General features: G+C 39.7%; 2 protein-coding genes across 3 annotated transcripts; one reads left to right on the top strand and one right to left on the bottom strand.

Moving 5' to 3' along the window:
- The first annotated feature begins 4,435 nt into the window (after positions 1 to 4,435).
- Positions 4,436 to 13,826, top strand: LOC122091747 (mediator of RNA polymerase II transcription subunit 33A-like). Of its 2 annotated transcripts, XM_042661866.1 has the most exons (12): positions 4,436 to 4,948; positions 5,048 to 5,158; positions 6,404 to 6,751; positions 6,945 to 7,264; positions 7,383 to 7,474; positions 7,882 to 8,227; positions 8,705 to 8,915; positions 9,573 to 9,687; positions 9,903 to 10,064; positions 10,739 to 11,405; positions 11,890 to 12,096; positions 12,421 to 13,826. In XM_042661866.1, the coding sequence occupies exons 1-12, from the start codon at positions 4,662 to 4,664 to the stop codon at positions 13,545 to 13,547; spliced, it is 3,993 nt and encodes a 1,330-aa protein (XP_042517800.1). In that variant the 5' UTR covers positions 4,436 to 4,661; the 3' UTR covers positions 13,548 to 13,826. The 2 variants fall into 2 exon arrangements, with proteins under 2 accessions (XP_042517800.1, XP_042517801.1); XM_042661867.1 differs by lacking the exon at positions 4,436 to 4,948 and having other exon boundaries at positions 5,054 to 5,158; positions 6,444 to 6,751.
- A 996-nt stretch (positions 13,827 to 14,822) lies between these two features.
- Positions 14,823 to 17,442, bottom strand: LOC122090809 (pentatricopeptide repeat-containing protein At5g19020, mitochondrial). Its single transcript, XM_042660530.1, has one exon. It carries the CDS (start codon positions 17,185 to 17,187, stop codon positions 15,016 to 15,018), a length of 2,172 nt encoding a protein of 723 aa, XP_042516464.1. The 5' UTR covers positions 17,188 to 17,442; the 3' UTR covers positions 14,823 to 15,015.
- Positions 17,443 to 17,805: the final 363 nt, after the last annotated feature.

Raw genomic sequence — 17,805 nt, 5'->3', positions numbered from 1 at the left:
GTTTTGTTTTTTTTTTTTTTTTTTTTAGGGTCTTCATGTAGTTGGGTTTCCCAATCTTTGGATTTGCAACGGTGTTGGTGATCAACCTATTCCTTGTCACAAGGGTTTTGAAAGTCATGTTTACTCACAAGGAGGATTCCTTCGCAATCAACCATAGGGAGTGGGCGTTGCACAATCTGAAAGCCGAGGGTGGGTTTGTGGGGGAGTAGCAGTGGGAAGGGGTAATCTGTCGTGCGTCTGGTATATGGTTCTATGGCCGTTGTAGTGGATGAGAGGTAATTTCAATGATTGACGGAGCAAACGAGATAGTGAAAAGGTAATCTCTAGGGTCGGCAGAGCAGACGAGATAGTTGAGGGTGCATTGGATGTTCTTGTAGGTTGGCTTAGCGTAGGAGACATGGGTGTCGACTGTCGACCAAGATGAAGATGTTCTTTAAGAAAAAAAAAAAGAAAAAGACATTGATGTCCCAACTCGTACGCATACAATAAAAAGCGTTCGACAAATACTATTTTGGATATATTTATAATACCCAAACTCGATTTATGTAAATCTGTTGATGCAAACACAATGCGGATATTTTTGTAAAAGCAAACCCAATAATGAGTAATCACGTAATTTTTCCAAAAATAAAAAATAAAATAAGTTTTTAAACCTTGATTGGGTTGCAGTAGATGATGTTTTCCACAGATTTCTTGCTGAATATACAAGTCATTTGCAATCTCACAATCTCAAGAGATAGATGAGATCCACCATTCCTTAATTAAATCAATTAAAGATTGAAGGGTATATACCAAATATTGATATTGCTTTGAATGGTATTGATGGTTTCTAAAAATTATATTGCTATCTCACACTTGAAATGGTAAGGGTTACAGAGCAGCATCAATCTGGAATATTAAATGGTGTCCATATCCAACTTCCCAGGCAAGATTCAGTGAAAAGTACAACTAGCTTTTTATTTTTTTCAGTCAAACAACCTATTCAACTAAGTATATATGTTGAAAATTTCAAAATATCATTAGCTTAAAATATCAAGTCAACTCTTATTTTAGCAAGTACTTAAATTGATAAAAACTAGGTGGTCCAATGCAATAAAAGATTAACTAGTGATTATGTATATATATATATATATATATTATTTTTTTTTTATATAAATAAATGATATTTTATTTTTGGGGTAAGTGAAATATGAGTGGCACTTGGGTAGGTTTATATGAATTCTTATTTAGGTGCACCAGAACGAATCAGGTCCTCCATAAAGTTTTTTTTTTTTTTTTTTTTTTTTTTTTTAATATATGTGGAGAGAAGTAAATAATAACGAGGAGATTCAAACTTGAAACCTCCTGATAAGCATGAGATTTTTACACACTATAGTTCATCAACTACGCTAGGTAGTTATTGTTGGTCCTCCATAAGGTTACAAGGTGTATAGCATAGATCCAAGGGTTGGGAGCCCTCAAATGAGCAGCCCAAGGCGCTCCCAAACCCTTAGATCCATTACATGACATATAGCGTTACAGAAGATCTGATTCCCACCAGAACCCACTTCATAGGGGAGAGATGTCACCCACTTCATGGGAGAGAGAGAGAGAGACAGAGAGAGACAGAGAGAGAGAGAGGTATCACGTTTTATTTTTTTATTTATTTTGTAATACGACGGTATCACCAACTTCATGAAAAAAAACAGGAGAGTGGATGAGGTTGATGAGAAAAGGCTGCATTATAGTGGTCCCAAGTTACCTAAGTTCCATCATTCTAATTTAATATAGTCAACTTACAATTGCAGGCGCATGTTGGTGGTACTCTTAGTCCTGACCGTAGTTGGTAGGTAGTAAGGTTCTCTCACAAAAAAAAAAAAAAAAAAAAAAAGGAAATTACACTCTCCTCCCCTATATGTTTCAAATATTACATAATCATCTCTTACGAAGTTTAAAATTACACTCCCGTCTCTCCTAAGTTCTAGATTCTATCAATTGTACATTGACCGTGAGTGAAGAACCATAAAGTGTATTACACTTTTTTCATAAACCCCAAATTACTCCCAACTTATTATCATCTTCTTCCTTGAGAAGAATGATGTAGCTATAACTCTTCCTCTTCATTCCTCCATGGTTTCTGAACTTTTGAAATTGAAGGTGGCTCATCTCCAAATTTTTGGCGATCGAAGGTGGTTCATCTTGTTCACGATCAAAGATATTACATCTCATTGAAGATCATATTTGTTAATTGATGAAAATCGAAGTCTAAGGTTAGTATAAATCGCATATTTGGGAGAGTTAGAGCTTCGGGAGATTTAATCAAACACAATCCTAAGTCTTAGGGATTTGAGAGAGTTAGGTATTTGGGAGAGATTAAAGCTGAATTACATGCGAGTTTTCAAGTTCCAAGCTTGGGAAGAGCATTTCAACAAGAGGATCCAAGCTTTCCGTGACGCAGAGTATGGGTGGCTCACCAAGTTCATGTACTCCATCTACGGCAATATTGTGGTGAAGTAAAGTACAACAATGGTGGTTGCATCGCTCACATTCGGGGCTGCTCTCTTGATGGGGTTCCGTTCGATGCAGGGAAGACGTTCACCCTGACGACGTTCATCAGGATCTTACAGGAGCCTATCAGAGCGTTCCCACAAGCACTGATCAATCTCTCACAGGCAATGATTTCTCTTGGCAGCTTAGACTCTTACATAACTAGCTAGAAGCTTGAGGAGGGAGTGGTGGAGAGGGTCGAAGCTTGCAGCGGTGGCGTCACCATCGAGGTGAAGGATGGGGCATTCGCTTGGGACGACGAGAGCAACAAAGCTTTATTGCGAGATTTGAATTTGGTGATCAATAAGGGGGAGCTTGCCGCCATTGTCGGGACCGTTGGATCGGGAAAGTCATCTTTACTTTCCTCGATTCTTGGTGAAATGCACAAAATCTTGGGGATGGTACGTGTTTATTTATGACCTTTTGATCCGAATCCTTTCGCTTTAATTTTGTTTGGTTATCTTGCACGAGAATCTTTGATCCTCATCGACAGCACTTGTAGCAACATCCTGTCCCCATGGGACGGTAAGGGGCTTAATGTACGGTGTTTTTTAAAAAAAAGGAGAAGGAGGTAAATGAATCATTTAACATGAACTTTTAACAAAGTTAACAGCATAGGGTGCAGTTGTAATTTCAAACTTCACAGGGGTCTAAGTGTAATACTTAAAACATACAGGTGAGGAAAGTGTAATTTCCTAAAAAAAAAAGATAATGAGGGTCCCACAACCCAAGATTCATGAGATCACCAATCGAATCTCTTCTTCACTGAGAAAGGGACTGGGGTGTTAACAGCTAAGGGTTTAAATATAATATAATAAAATTTTACATATATAAATAAATATAATCAACTTAATAAAATAATAAATAAAAACTATCTGTTTTTAATCGAGATGGTTATAATTTATAAAAAAATAATTATAAATTTATATATAAATTTTTAAATTATTCTAAGGAAAAAAATTGGACACACTGTTAGTTTTCCTAGAACTTGTTATTCAATCAATGGGAAAATTAAGATAGTAGAAGCATAGGGTAGGGGAGGCCCCTCCCTTGTCCCTTTTCAACTCCACTTCCCCTATTACTTCCTTTGCCTTATCCCTTTGACCAATTAAGCTCTCACTCTTTCTCACTATTAAATTATAAACCTTTTATTGTATTGCTACTTCATTGTATGGGTGACAACAAAATCCAGTTATAAATCCACTTTGTAACAAAATTATATCCTATTTATATAAAATATATGATTTATTTATTGTTATTATTTTTTTTTAATAACATGACATACCATCGGTGGGGAAGTGGAGAAGTAAAGGTAAAGAAAGAAACCCCTTTTCTCACCAATAACCATCCCTTCACTTAGAATACACAATTCTGTTATCAATATCATCTTCCTCTCACCCTCCCTTACCTAACCACTAAAAAGACACTTTCTGATAGTGACTTTAATGGAGAACAGATTTGCATGATCCTATCAATGTCATTATCACTAAACTGTTTTAGTGAACTGTGAATGGGAGAGACAGAGAGTCTCCAAGAGTTCAACTAACTCTCACTCTCAAGATTATAAAACACGGCATCATCCGTGGAGGGGAGTTGGCATCTACCCTAACCCTACCACAACATTAGCTCTGATACCAGTAGACTTGAGTATATCTCATCCTTAAAATCAACCTTTTAAATATATAATGTCCAAAATACTAATGAATCTATTTACTTTCAATGTGAAATTATTGATTTCATTTTCAATGTTTCTAGGAGGGGATGTCTATTTCATAGGAAAATGACAATCTTACCCTTGTCAAATTCCTTAGGGACGAGAGATATCCACAAAAATCTCTGGAAATTGTTTGGTAAGAAGGTCAGAAAACGGCTGATTTACAGTTAAGTTGTCCCTTCAGAACACTCTCTTAGGCTCTTAGCCATCTCTGTAAATTTTTACAAAGCTGACTTTTTTTTAGCCATGGAGAGAAAGGGTAGTGTGGTAGTGGCGCAGCTTTAAAAAATGGAGTAGTAGTCTTCACGCGCCATTTTAAAATGAAAATGCTCTTCACTGTTCTTGTTTTCTTCCTCTAATGGCTTCGATTTCAATTCCAAATCCATGAGAATCTCTAGTCTCAGATCTATTTGATTTAGAAATGGCGGTTTCTGTTGTAACACAGACGCAAACGATTCTTTGGGACAGTGTTGTGGAGCTTACGAAGGTTGTGCAGGAGAAGGGTGGTGATCCTCTTCTTTGGGCAATCCAATTATCTTCGAGTCTTAATTCTGCAGGTGTTTCTCTGCCTTCGACGGAGGTTGCCCATCTACTGATTTCTCACATTTGTTGGGAGAACAATGTTCCAATCACATGGAAATTTCTCGAGAAGGCCTTGGCTGGGAACATCGTACCGCCGTTGCTTGTTCTTGCTCTGCTTTCTCGCAGGTCTGAGACTCATTCTTCTTGTTCTTGTGTTTGGGTTTTGTTTATCTCTTGTGGGTTAAGATCAATAGGAGTCGACATTAAAGTTCTAATCTTTTGCAGGGTCATCCCTACTCGACAGTTACGGCCAGCAGCATACAGGCTCTTTATGGAACTCCTTAAGAGATATGCTTTTTCATTTTCATCTCAAATTAACGGACAAAATTTTCAAAAGTGAGCTTTTCCTCTTCTTCTTCTTCTACTTATTTTACTTTCCCAAACATAAATATCTTCCATTTTGAGAAGGTAAGAGTTGTTGATCTCTTCTTTCTTTTTGTGGGTTCACTTACAGAAATATTGATCTACCATAGGTATCAGTTTTTAAGAATCAAGTAACTACTTCCCAGAAGAATTACTCTGGAATAATTCAGATCGCTGAACAGAATCAAGGTCTGATTAAACAACCACAGATTCCTAATCAGAATGGAGATCTGGCAAATAGATGGAAAAGAATATGTTCATTCTAATTCAACCGACAGATTTGTCCCATAACATATAAAGTAAGATATAGGCAAATATTGCGCTGGCAACAACAGCTTTTACTCTCATTGTGGATGCAAGTAGCACATTGTGAGCTTATGCCGCTTGCTATCAGATTTGTTTCAGAGGAAAGAGGAGAAGGATGAGCAATTGGATCGAAAAGGGACAAGTCTAACTAAAAAACTAGACAATCTTTTCAATTTTATTGTTTAACGGTTTTGTGTTGCTGCCTGGTGAGATGATGCCATATTGTCATGTCTCCTCTTAAGAGGGTAGTTGTAGCTTTACATGGCTTGACAAGTCATAGTGTAGCTTTATGACCCTATATAGAATAGAAAGGTAAAGGAGGATTCCTCTTGGAAACTCTGGGTGGTTCGGAGAAAAGCTTTGATGACAATATGCTGCTGCTGGTGATGGTGGAATCAATGACTATGACGAGGGAAGAAACAATGACTATTATAATTTATTAAAAAAAATGATGATGAGGGAAGAAACACATTTGAAATTGACATTTGAAATTGGCTGAGTTATTGAACATATAAACTGGAAATTTGGAAAGAGGTGTCCATATGAAATGTACCTACGGAATGTACAGATCCCAAGGTTAGTGCGTAATTCATGGAGGCTAGAGAATTTCAAAGAGCTTGATTCTGAGAGATGCATATAACTAGCTCCTGATAATTTAGTATGCTTGCTCCTATTGTTCAGAATGAAATAAACATAAAAATAATCTTATCAGAATCAGTAATATATGCTCTGTTGTCACACCTAATTTCTGGTGAACTGTGCAGTGCACAGTTAATTGCATTTATGACCAACTTATTCTCATATCCTTTGCTAACTCTATATGTTTACCACAATTTATGAATACATCTTTCAAATCAGTGCTATTATTACTGGAAAACAATAGCTATTTCTTACCTATCTTTGTTAATGTAGGATCATGACATCTGTGGATGATGTTCTTCGTCTTTCCCAGATTTTTGTTCTTCAAGCATGTGAACCAGGAGTCCTTGCAGTTGAGTTTGTCTTTTCAATTGTATGGCAATTGCTTGACGCAACATTAGATGATGAAGGGCTCATGGATCTGACACCAGAAAAACAGCCCAGATGGGCTACTAGGCCACAAGATATGGAAATAGATGGTCATGATAGCTTTGATGGGCAGAGAATTGAACATAATGAGAGACTTCACAAGACAAATATGGATATTGCTATTGAGCTAATTGGACAATTTCTGCAACATAAAGTAACTTCCAAGCTTCTTTACTTGGCATGCCAAAACATGTAAGAGCTTCATATCCTTCATATGTTCTTACTGCTGTTTGTGGTCAATCTATTATTATTTTTGCACATCTAGATCATATCCACCTTCGATTTGGGAATGCAATAACTAATCTCAGCATGGGTTTGATCAGTGCTTCTAGGGGTTAATTGAGTGATTGGTGTTTGATTCATTACACCCTTTCCACCTTATTAGGCCATCACATTGGGAAGATTTCATTCAGAGGTTACGACTACTTGCAGAAAACTCATCAGCTCTGAGGCATTCAAAATTATTATCTCCAGAGGTCCTGCTGCAGTTTATATCAAATCAACGTAAACTCTTGACCTGGAAATGCAAAACCAGTTCACAGCAAGAATTCCACGCAGTTTTGGCTTCTGGATCTCTGACTTCTTGTGCTGGTCAGTGCTATGGGGCTACTAGGTCTGCACTTTGGCTTCCTATTGATCTGATTCTGGAAGATGCAATGGATGGCTACCAAGTCACCGCAACAAGTGCCATCGATACCCTTACCGGTATTATGTATTTCTTGTCTTTCAGTACTTTGAATGTTATCTTCTTGCTGTTCTGTTATATTCCATTTTTTTCTGCTAGCCTCCATGGATGATGGATTAATGGTTTTAGTTCATACAGGTTTGGTAAAATCTCTTCAAGCAGTTAATGGTACCTCTTGGCATGATGCCTTCTTAGGTCTTTGGATTGCAGCTCTTCGGCTTGTTCAAAGGGTAAGACTATCTTACAAGCAGGATTTATTACCCCACAAACTGCCAGCCTTTTTAACTTAGGTTTTCATTCATATTGTTTGCTTGGAAACAACCTGATACTCTATTGCCTTTGGTACCTTCTGGCCAGAATTATAGAAAACCTGGTGCAGGGTTGACTTCGTTGGTTTTTCTGAATGGTATAGGCAAAATGAGAGCTAGGGACCTTAACCATCCAATTTTTCCCCGAAGTTAATACTATTAGAAAGATATAAACTAATCAGCAACAGCCTGTTTTTGTTATCTGTAAATGAATCACCTAATAAATGCTTCATTTGATGGTCAGAAGCATTGTTCTTCTGCTCCTATCCTCTATTACATTCCAAGCTATAGACTGATTTGCTTTCATTGATTTTTAATTGTCTGATTAGGAAAGGGACCCCATTGAGGGTCCTGTCCCTCGAACGGATACCCGCTTATGCATTTTACTGTGTATCACAACTCTTGTGGTTGTCGATCTTATTGAGGAAGAGGAACTTGCATTAATTGATGAAGCAGAACATAGTACCACTAAAGAAGTTGGAGGGAAGCGTCGGAAGGATTTGATCTCCAGCTTACAGATACTTGGTGATTATGATGCCTTATTGACCCCACCTCAATCTGTTATTTCTGTAGCAAATCAGGCTGCTGCAAAAGCCATGATGTTTGTTTCAGGCCTCACAGTTGGGAGTGGATACTTTGAGTGCATTAATATGAATGACATGCCGATGAACTTCTGTGAGTAACATGCTTCTCTTTCAGCATTAGAGAAATGATAAAATAATGATATTTTGTATGAAAATATGCTGGCTACCAAGTGTTTGCAATAGTTGTGGCTTACGTACATGGAGTGGGACACCATTCATTGTGTCTCATATAGAGTAGTCTCTTATGCTAAAGTAAACTTGATTGGATGATGACAACTGTCCACTTTTTTATTTTATTTTGGGGGGTGGGGATACATTGAACAGTAGATGGTGTGTGTGCCATGCATCATGGTATGCTATTGGTAGTTCATACTGGGGATCTTCTCCCTTGGCATAGGCTTCCCTATCAAGATCTGTTATTCCAAAGTTTTTTCATAGGTTTTTCTCCCTGTATGCTTTTTTTTTTTTCTCGGTTATAGTTTCTCATCTGTCTCTATATTCTAATATTCTGCCGTGTCTTGGTGTTTGTGTTGCTATTAGCTGATACGCCTTATATGTTTGCGTGCAGCTGGAAATTTGCGGCATTTAATAGTTGAGGCCTGCATTGCCAGAAACCTACTGGACTCATCAGCATATTTCTGGCCAAACTACGTGAATGGACGTGTCAACCGAATCCCTCATGGTATGCCTGGCCAAGTGCCTGGTTGGTCATCTTTGATGAAAGGAGCCCCACTGACTCCATCAATGATAAATGCTTTGGTCACAGCTCCTGCTTCAAGGTATGCTGTCAATTGTCCTCATAAATATTACAACATTTAGTCCTATCTTATTTGTGGAAACCTTCAGAAGCTTCTTTTCCACTTGGAAACTACCTTCACAAGCACATATCTGCCACTGCACTTTGCGAATTTATAATCTCATTTCCAGCTGCAATGAGGATCAACTATCAAATATGATTATGATCTAATTTATTTTGTTCATAGTTCCTTCTTCCTGTTGCCTTCCAGATTATCATTAAGACTACAAAATTGTTTTTTATGTGTGGCTCACATTCAGAGTGGGGCAAAATCCAATCCCATGGATACTGACTAGTCTATAACTTGACTTTCTTTGGCTATCTCATTACTGATCCTTCAATCCTTCTGTATAATCTGAGCTCTGAAAAATAAAATCAATGGTGAATCGTCTGAAGGACTGAAATCCATTAACAGAATGTTTCGGTCAGTTAAGTGGGTCATTTTTTGGCCGCATGTATACCACAATGTGTCTGACAACAAATACATCTGTGGAGTTCACAGTTTTGCTTTATATCCTCCCTGTGAGATTAGATGGGTGTCCTGGTGTTCAATAGGAGCCTGTTTCTTTCCAGATGTTTCTTTTTGTAAATTTACCCTGGGGTAAAGCCACTGAATTTAAGCTAATGGATTTGATGGAAGCTTACCAGAGCTCGAGAAGATATTCGAGATTGCAATAAATGGTTCAGATGATGAGAAGATATCTGCTGCCACCATTCTTTGTGGTGCATCTCTAATTCGTGGTTGGAGTATACAGGTATTGACACATGTCATTCTTTGTTTAATAAATGGTTTTTGGACTTGACATGTAGCTTGGTTATGTTTTACTCTACCTCAGTAGTTAGCTTCTTGTTTGACTTGACAGAATAAAAAAATAAAAAATAAAAACAAAAGACAATTCTTTTGGGAGGGATGGTGTTGTTTTTTGACTCTTGTATGACTTTTACAAGTAGACTTTGTTTTCTTTTACAGGAACACACTGTTCAGTTCGTTATAAGATTGCTGTCACCCCCTGTTCCTGCAGATTTTTGTGGGAGTGAAAGCCATTTAATGCGTTATGCTCCAATGTTGAATGTTCTTCTTATTGGAATTGCATCAGTTGATTGTGTTCAGATTTTCTCGTTGCATGGCTTGGTAGGTTCAACTTTGCCAACCCCAATGCCTCTCTCGGAACTCGTGATAGTATAAATCAAACTCATCAACTTGACTACAGCAGGTTGAAATTTATATAAAAAAAAGAAAAAAGAAAAAAAGAAGTCATGTGTTGGTGTTATCCCATTTGTTGAACTCATGTCTAGGAACCATTAATCATTGTTGAAAGTATTCTCTAATCTGATTGTGGTGATGAATGCATGGTTATATATGCATGTAGAGAGGGAGCTCAAGAGGGTGGTAGAGACCTTCCATTCGACTGGGACCCCAGGAATATAGAAAGGAACTTATGTTTTACATAGGACATTGCCTTACAAATTTAGTATATTGCTCGAATTTAGCGGGAAACATAAAAAGAATTTGCAGTCTTTGAGGAATTACACAGTCAATGAATGTTCATGTGCTGCCAATGTGCCCGTGCCTTAAGGTGTGATTTTGGGATTTACCCCCACTAGAGATGCCCTTCCAATGTTAATTGTGTTGATGGGCCATATTTACAGGACACAGTAACCTGGCAATATTACTGAAACAAAAGGATGAGGGAAGGCAAAAGACACAGGAAAAAACACCACATAAACAATTAAACATAATGAACCTTCACAACAGCAATAGACTAATGTTTGTCAATTTCTCTTTTCTTTTACCTATCACATCAGGTTCCACAACTTGCTGGTGCATTGATGCCAATCTGTGAAGTTTTTGGATCATGTGTATCCAATGTCTCATGGACTCTCACAACAGGGGAAGAAATATCTTCCCATGCAGTGTTCTCAAATGCATTTATTCTTCTTTTGAGGCTGTGGAGGTTTAATCATCCACCTCTTGAACATGTCGTGGGAGATGTGCCCCCAGTTGGGTCCCAACTAACTCCTGAATATTTGTTATTGGTGCGGAACTCCCAATTGGTATCTTTTGCAAGCACACCCAAGGATCAAAATAGAAGCAGGAGGCTGGCAACAGTTACTAGTCCATCGTCTGCACAACCCATCTTTGTGGAATCATTCCCAAAATTAGAACTATGGTACCGTCAACATCAAGCTTGTTTAGCTTCAACGCTCTCTGGTCTTGTCCATGGAACCCCGGTCCATCAAATTGTTGATGTACTTCTGAACATGATGTTCAGAAAGATGAATAAAGGAGAAAGCCAGTCTTTAGCTCCTGTAGCTTCTGGAAGTAGTGGCTCTTCTGGTCCAGGAAGTGAAGATGCCTCTCTAAGGCTCAAGTTACCTGCATGGGATATCCTGGAAGCTGTTCCATTTGTGCTTGATGCTGCTCTTACAGCCTGTTCCCATGGAAGACTGTCTCCGCGTGAACTGGCTACAGGTCAGATCTTGATTTAAGTTGCATTGCTTTTTGTACGCAATTCTATCTTTTATGCAGCTTATGAACTGATCTTCATTTTCATTTCTTGTGGTTCACTCAACTGAGGAATCATCAAAGACAAAGAATTGCGACAAATCAGATTATTCCAATGTTCAATGTTTTCTTTCCTTTTCTTTCTCCTCTTTGTTCTTCTTCTTGGGGAGAACGACCAAAGTGGTGAAGGGTTGGCCTTTTCAATAGCAATAGATGTTGGGTTTCCCCTGTTTCTGTGCTGGTATGCCATGGGCCATGATACACTGTCATTAGTGCCGGTGTATAGGATGAAACACATTGAACCCTACTTAAACAGGAATTAAAACATGCTTAACTGGTGCTGAGGGGGAACTGGTATTATCATTTTTCTTCTTCATTATATGCTTTATTGTTACTGACCCATTCTGAGTTATGGCTGGACTACTTAAGATTTCTGCAACTTAAATCTCAGGGTTGAAGGATCTAGCTGATTCTCTTCCTGCATCTCTGGCAACAATCGTGAGCTACTTCTCAGCTGAAGTAACACGTGGTGTTTGGCAGCCTGCTTTTATGAATGGAACAGATTGGCCAAGCCCTGCTGCCAATCTGTCGAATGTTGAGGAACAGATCAAAAGAATTCTGGCTGCCACTGGTGTCGATGTTCCAAGCCTTGTTGCAGGTATTTTCTTGTTACCATCTACCAATTTCTGAAGTTTGGTTCGAGGAACATTGACACCCAAAAAAAAAAAAAAAGTTATTCATCCTGCCTCAATAGCATTCATAGAACATGCCACTGTACTTGAGAAATAGGAAAACAGCATGCCCTGGAACAGCTGAATTACATGCCAGAAATAACTGAGATTACCAAAATATTATTTGGATACTACTCAAAATGCTAAAGATGTTTTCGTGAAACTGGTCATAGGAATAAGAATGTGCTGTCCTTTTGTAGCATATTTCTTGGCTTCACTCTTTGTTCATTCTTATGCTTTTTTTCTGGCAGGAGGAAGCGCTCCAGCTACACTTCCACTGCCCCTGGCTGCCTACGTGAGCTTCACAATAACCTTTAAACTTGATAGAGCCTCAGAACGCTTCCTCAACCTGGCTGGCCCAGCCTTGGAGACCCTTGCAGCAGGTTGCCCATGGCCTTGCATGCCAATTGTAGCCTCTTTGTGGGCCCAGAAAGTCAAGCGTTGGAGTGACTTCCTCGTCTTCTCTGCATCTCGGACTGTCTTCCACCACAATAGTGATGCAGTGGTTCAGCTCCTGAAGAGCTGCTTCACAGCTACACTTGGCCTGAATGCTTCACCAATCTCCAACTGTTCTGGTGTTGGGGCACTTCTCGGTCATGGTTTTGGCCATTTCCATGGAGGTTTCTCCCCTGTTGCCCCTGGGATCCTCTACTTAAGAGTGTATCGGTCTATCAGAGATATTATGTTCATGACAGAAGAGATACTATGTCTTTTGATGCAGTCTGTGAGAGAAATAGCAGGTGACGGGCTATTGAAAGAGAAAATGGAGAAATTGAAGAAGACCAAGTATGGAATGAGATATGACCAGGTTTCAGTCGCAACGGCAATGACTCGGGTTAAGGTTGCAGCTTCACTGGGGGCTTCATTGGTGTGGTTATCTGGTGGCTTGAGTCTGGTTCAATCCCTGATCAAAGAAACTCTTCCATCTTGGTTTATATCTACACATGGGACAGAGCAGGAAGGAGGCTGTAGGGGGATGGTGGCAATGCTGAGAGGGTATGCACTGGCATACTTTGCAATACTTTGTGGAACATTTGCTTGGGGTGTTGACTCAAAATCATCTGCCTCAAAGCGGCGGCCAAGGATCCTCGGGGCTCACTTGGAGTTCCTGGCAAGTGTGATTGATGGAAAGATCTCACTTGGTTGTGATTTGGCCACTTGGCAGGCCTATGTTTCAGGGCTTGTGAGCCTGATGGTGGCATGCACTCCAACGTGGGTGTTGGAGGTGGAGATGGGTATCTTGAAGAGACTGAGTAAGGGATTGAGGCAATGGAATGAAGAAGAACTTGCCCTGGCTCTGCTTGGAAGAGGGGGAGGTGGGGCAATGGGTGCTGCTGCTGAACTGATAATCATGAGCTATAAATCTTCTTCCAACTAACATCTTACAGTGGTGATGATTGTACAGTTAACGTTGTCCAACAATCGTGTGAATAGTTGAGGGAGCTGATGTTTTTATCTTAGGAAAGTTGCTTTTTTGTCTTTGTAGGTTTCTTCTCCATTGCTCCGAAACCAATATGAGATGAAAAAGAAAAATGTATTCTGAAATGGAGATAACAGTATGTGATGTATTTTAGGGTTGACACGATAGCTGATCCATTGTATTCAGTTAGTAGGACTAACTTTCAATCATAAATGGGTTTTGCAGGTTTTAGCTCAACTTGGTGAACATTTAAATCCAGAAACATGACCTAGTATACTGAACTGCTCTGAGTCTCTGACTACCCAAGGTTGGGGAGCCCTCATACACAATCATGTCTTCTCTAAATACATGTGCAGGGGAATAAATTGGGTCCAATTCTAGAATTCGGCAAATGTATAGCCTTCAAAATATGATTTCAATTCTGAACTCAATTGAGAATCAGAATTCAAAACCAAACATAGCCTTAATACAAGTTTAATGAAATTTATTCATTTCCAGAGAAATGGTTGGATTTTGGTTAATCATACCACTGCCATCCATGGAATGCACTGTGGCCTCGTCATATGGCTGAAATTTCCCTTGGAAAAGTTACAGATAAGAGAGAAACCACCTACTTTCTTATGCTAATTCTTTCCTAACTGAGTTGTTTGTACTCATCTCTTCTTGCTATGCATTTTAAAGGTGAGTACAGTATAAATTCAAAACAAAGGGGATTCTTCCTGTGAGAACATTGTTGTAGTTCCAGACAGAAAGCTTCAAGAAACCATGACTGAGGGAGTACTAATTAGGAAAGTGAGATTTATCAAACTTGATAGTCTTCGTGGGAAGGAGTGAGTATAAATTTTAAACAAAGAAGCATACCCAACACCTAAGTCAACCACTCTCCATGACTAATACTTTGTCTTCCAAGAAGTGTGAGTATCTGATCATATGTGTGGATCCCTATGGTGTCACTCAGTTCTCCTACTTTGCTTTCAAAGAGGATCAAATTTCTCTCTTTCTTTTCTTCTTTTTTCATTTTCACTTGTCAAAAAATAAAGCTTCTGGTGGTGTGATGCATAGGCACCTGCACATCAGGTTAGGTGTTTAGACCTGTCTGATCCTCAACAGTAAGGAAGAGGACATTGCCCCAGCGCCCTTCACCAGGCTCAAGCCCATGACAGAAATACTTTGTGCACTAACACCTATCAAGTCAGTACTACAACAAAGAAATCCAATTTGATTAAATTATAAATATGTAATGATAGGGAATCGTTCATGTTATTTTCATTCTGTGTCTCTTGACAATGATCTATACACATTAGAGCTTATCCTCCAACTGCCTCTTCTATGAAAAAAAATTATGGATCCTGTTCAAGGAAAAAAACTTTACTGAAGAGTATACAAGCCAAAACAAAGCCAACAGCAACACTAATGTGCTAGTAGCTTATCCAACAACACTACTACATCCAGGCAACTTCCTCAGTCCCTGGCTTTGAATTGCTCTCCGCACAAGGAATGCATCATGCCACTTGCCTGCATTAGCATATAAATTAGATAGTAGGACTTTACCGGCTCCATGAGTTGGTTCCAATCTTGACAAGATCTCTGCAGCCTTTTCTCCTATTTCTATGTTACCATGAGTTCTACATGCTGCCAACAGTGTTCCCCATATCACAACATCTGCCTTCATGGGCATGGTTCCTATCAGTTGCTCAGCCTCTTCTAAACGCCCAGCTCTGCCCAAGAGATCGATCATACACCCATAATGCTTAATATTTGGATCTACATTATATACCATCTTCATACAATCAAAATACCTTTCCGCAACATCCACCAATCCTGCATGACAACATGCGCTCAAGACTCCTATGAATGTGATGGAATTAGGTTTTATGGGAGTCCTTTGCAGATCTGAGAATACTCTAAGGGCCATGTCAGCGTGTCCATGCATGGCCAACCCACATATTATAGCATTCCATGGTGAGACTGACGAAGCCTTCTCATGGATTTGATGGAATACCTGCAGGCCTCCATCAATGCTTCCACACTTTGCATACATATCAATAAGCCCGGCACTCAAGTTGTCATTGAGAGGGATAGAATTCTGGTGTATATAGTCATGCACCCATCTTCCTTGCTTCAATGTTCCTGAAGTGGCAATGGCTGAGAGGATGCTCACCATTGTAATTTCATTCGGCTGGATACCACTAGCAAGCATTTCATGGAAGAGTTGCAATGTCAGATCAGACTGCCCAATTTGTGCATAACCTGCAATCATGGAGCTCCATGAAACGACGTCCCTGTGAGGAATCACATTAAATAAATTCCTCGCTGAATCAACCATGCCATTTCTCACAAATCCCGCAATTAAAGCATTCCAAGATGAGATATGACCCTTACTCCCCGATTCAAACTGCATACAGGCTAGATTAATCTTGTGACAAGCTGCATAAAAATGGATAACTGTTGCCTGCACAAACTCATGGCAATCCAAGCCAGTCTTCACCATCGTGGCATGAAATTGCTGACCATCATCAAATGCTGCTGACCGCCCGCAAGCTGAAACCAAATCCACAATCATGACTTCGTTCGGCCCAAACCCAGCTCGTAGCATATTGATATACATCAACATGGCTTCACTTAGCTTCTCTACTCTTACATACCCATCGATTATGGTACCCCAAGAAACCAAATCTTTCACAGGCATCCTTTCAAACAAATCTCTGCCGGAATCAATAAGGCCAGCCTTTGAATAACCATTTAACATCACGTTCCATGTCACTATATTCCTCTCTGAATTGTCATCGAAGATTACCTTGGCATCAGCTAAATTTGAACAAACAGAGTACATGTGAATTAAATTAGTGGAAACAAGGTTAAAGGATTGAAGCCCAAGTTTGACGGCCAAGCCATGGATCATAAAACCATGCCCAAGCCCACCTAACTGCGAGTATGCCGAGATTACGCTGGCCAGCGTTACCTCATTTGGGGCCACACCCGCAGTTCGCATGTCTTGAAAAGCACCCAGAGCATCAACGAAGAGATCATTCTGAGCAAAACCCATTATCATCGTGGTGAAAGAGACACAATCTCGATCTGGCATTATCTCAAACAATTGGACTGCATCTTCAAGGCGACCACTCTTCACGTAACCCCCAAGCAGAATGTTGCAAGAAGCGAAATCCAACCGAGAAGAGGAATCAAACATGAAGCGAGCAGACTCGATCCGGCCGCATTTGACATAGAGATTGATGAAACTGTTATAGATGAAGATGTTGGAGTCAAGGCCGGATTTCAGCGCGAGAGAATGGAGCTGCTCGCCCTGGAAGATTCCAAACAGGGTGGAACAGGATTTAAGTGCGGAGACCAATGCGTACTCGAAGGAGGTCCCAGTGGTGGGCTGTCTCCTATCCCTTTGGCTGACAAAGAAGGAGCGGAGATTGTCTTCGGGGGAGTCATTTCTGGAAGCTGTGGAAACCCCTTTCCCATTTGATCGTCGAATGTAAGGTGAAGTGACTCCACCGTGAATGAATGAAGCGGTAGCTCTGAGAGCATTGATCATGAGATAACCTTTTACAAGCCTTAAGAGCAGGAAGATGAGCTCTCCCAGTCCCATTCAATACTCATCTTCTGCATTCCTCTGAGCTACGTAGCCAGATGACATAGCAAGTTTAAACATTGAATAGTGGGAAACGTTTGGCAATCCATCCATGGTTCGAAATCTATCAATCTTCAATGCCGATTTTGATTCCAGCTGATTCTTATTGGATTTCAAGAGTTTCTACTGAATCTAAATTGAAAATAAAATCAAAATGGGCAGAAGAGATGATCCATAAAGGGTTCACCATGTGTGGCAAATCGGTGTGTATCGTTCGTATCAAGCTGTATCGGATAAAAAAAGTATTTAAAAAAAAAATTCAGGAAATGAAACTCCCTGGTTGCGCCCCGCACCCAACCAGAGGACGGAAAAATGAAGCCCCACGGCCCGGGCCCCATGGGCCCACCCCTATGAAACTAAAAAAAACCCATCCCCGGTTGATGCCCATATGTCTTTTCGTGGGCATCGCAATTGGAAAACAATTTTTTCCCATTTTAGCTGAAACCATCAATTAGTATTGACATCAACTCTGTGATGGATCCAATATTAAAGGTGTCAATTTAAAACCAAAATAGAAAATTACCACTTGATGAATTTCCCCACTTTTGTCCTAGGGTTCACAAAAACCCCTCAGAA

The sequence above is a fragment of the Macadamia integrifolia genome, chromosome 10 (genome assembly GCF_013358625.1).
Source record: "Macadamia integrifolia cultivar HAES 741 chromosome 10, SCU_Mint_v3, whole genome shotgun sequence".
Taxonomy (NCBI): Eukaryota; Viridiplantae; Streptophyta; class Magnoliopsida; order Proteales; family Proteaceae; genus Macadamia; species Macadamia integrifolia.
The sequence above is the reverse complement of the archived record's forward strand: the minus strand, read 5'-3'. Positions and strand labels throughout refer to the sequence as shown.

Coding starts and splice junctions, on each gene's coding strand:
- LOC122091747 (XM_042661866.1), top strand. CDS start 4,662: ATGGCGGTTTCTGTTGTAACACAGACGCAAACGATTCTTTGGGACAGT. Junction 7,475..7,881: donor CTCTTCGGCTTGTTCAAAGG/GTAAGACTATCT, acceptor TTGTCTGATTAG/GAAAGGGACCCCATTGAGGG. Junction 11,406..11,889: donor TCCGCGTGAACTGGCTACAG/GTCAGATCTTGA, acceptor CTTAAATCTCAG/GGTTGAAGGATCTAGCTGAT.
- LOC122090809 (XM_042660530.1), bottom strand. CDS start 17,187: ATGGGACTGGGAGAGCTCATCTTCCTGCTCTTAAGGCTTGTAAAAGGT.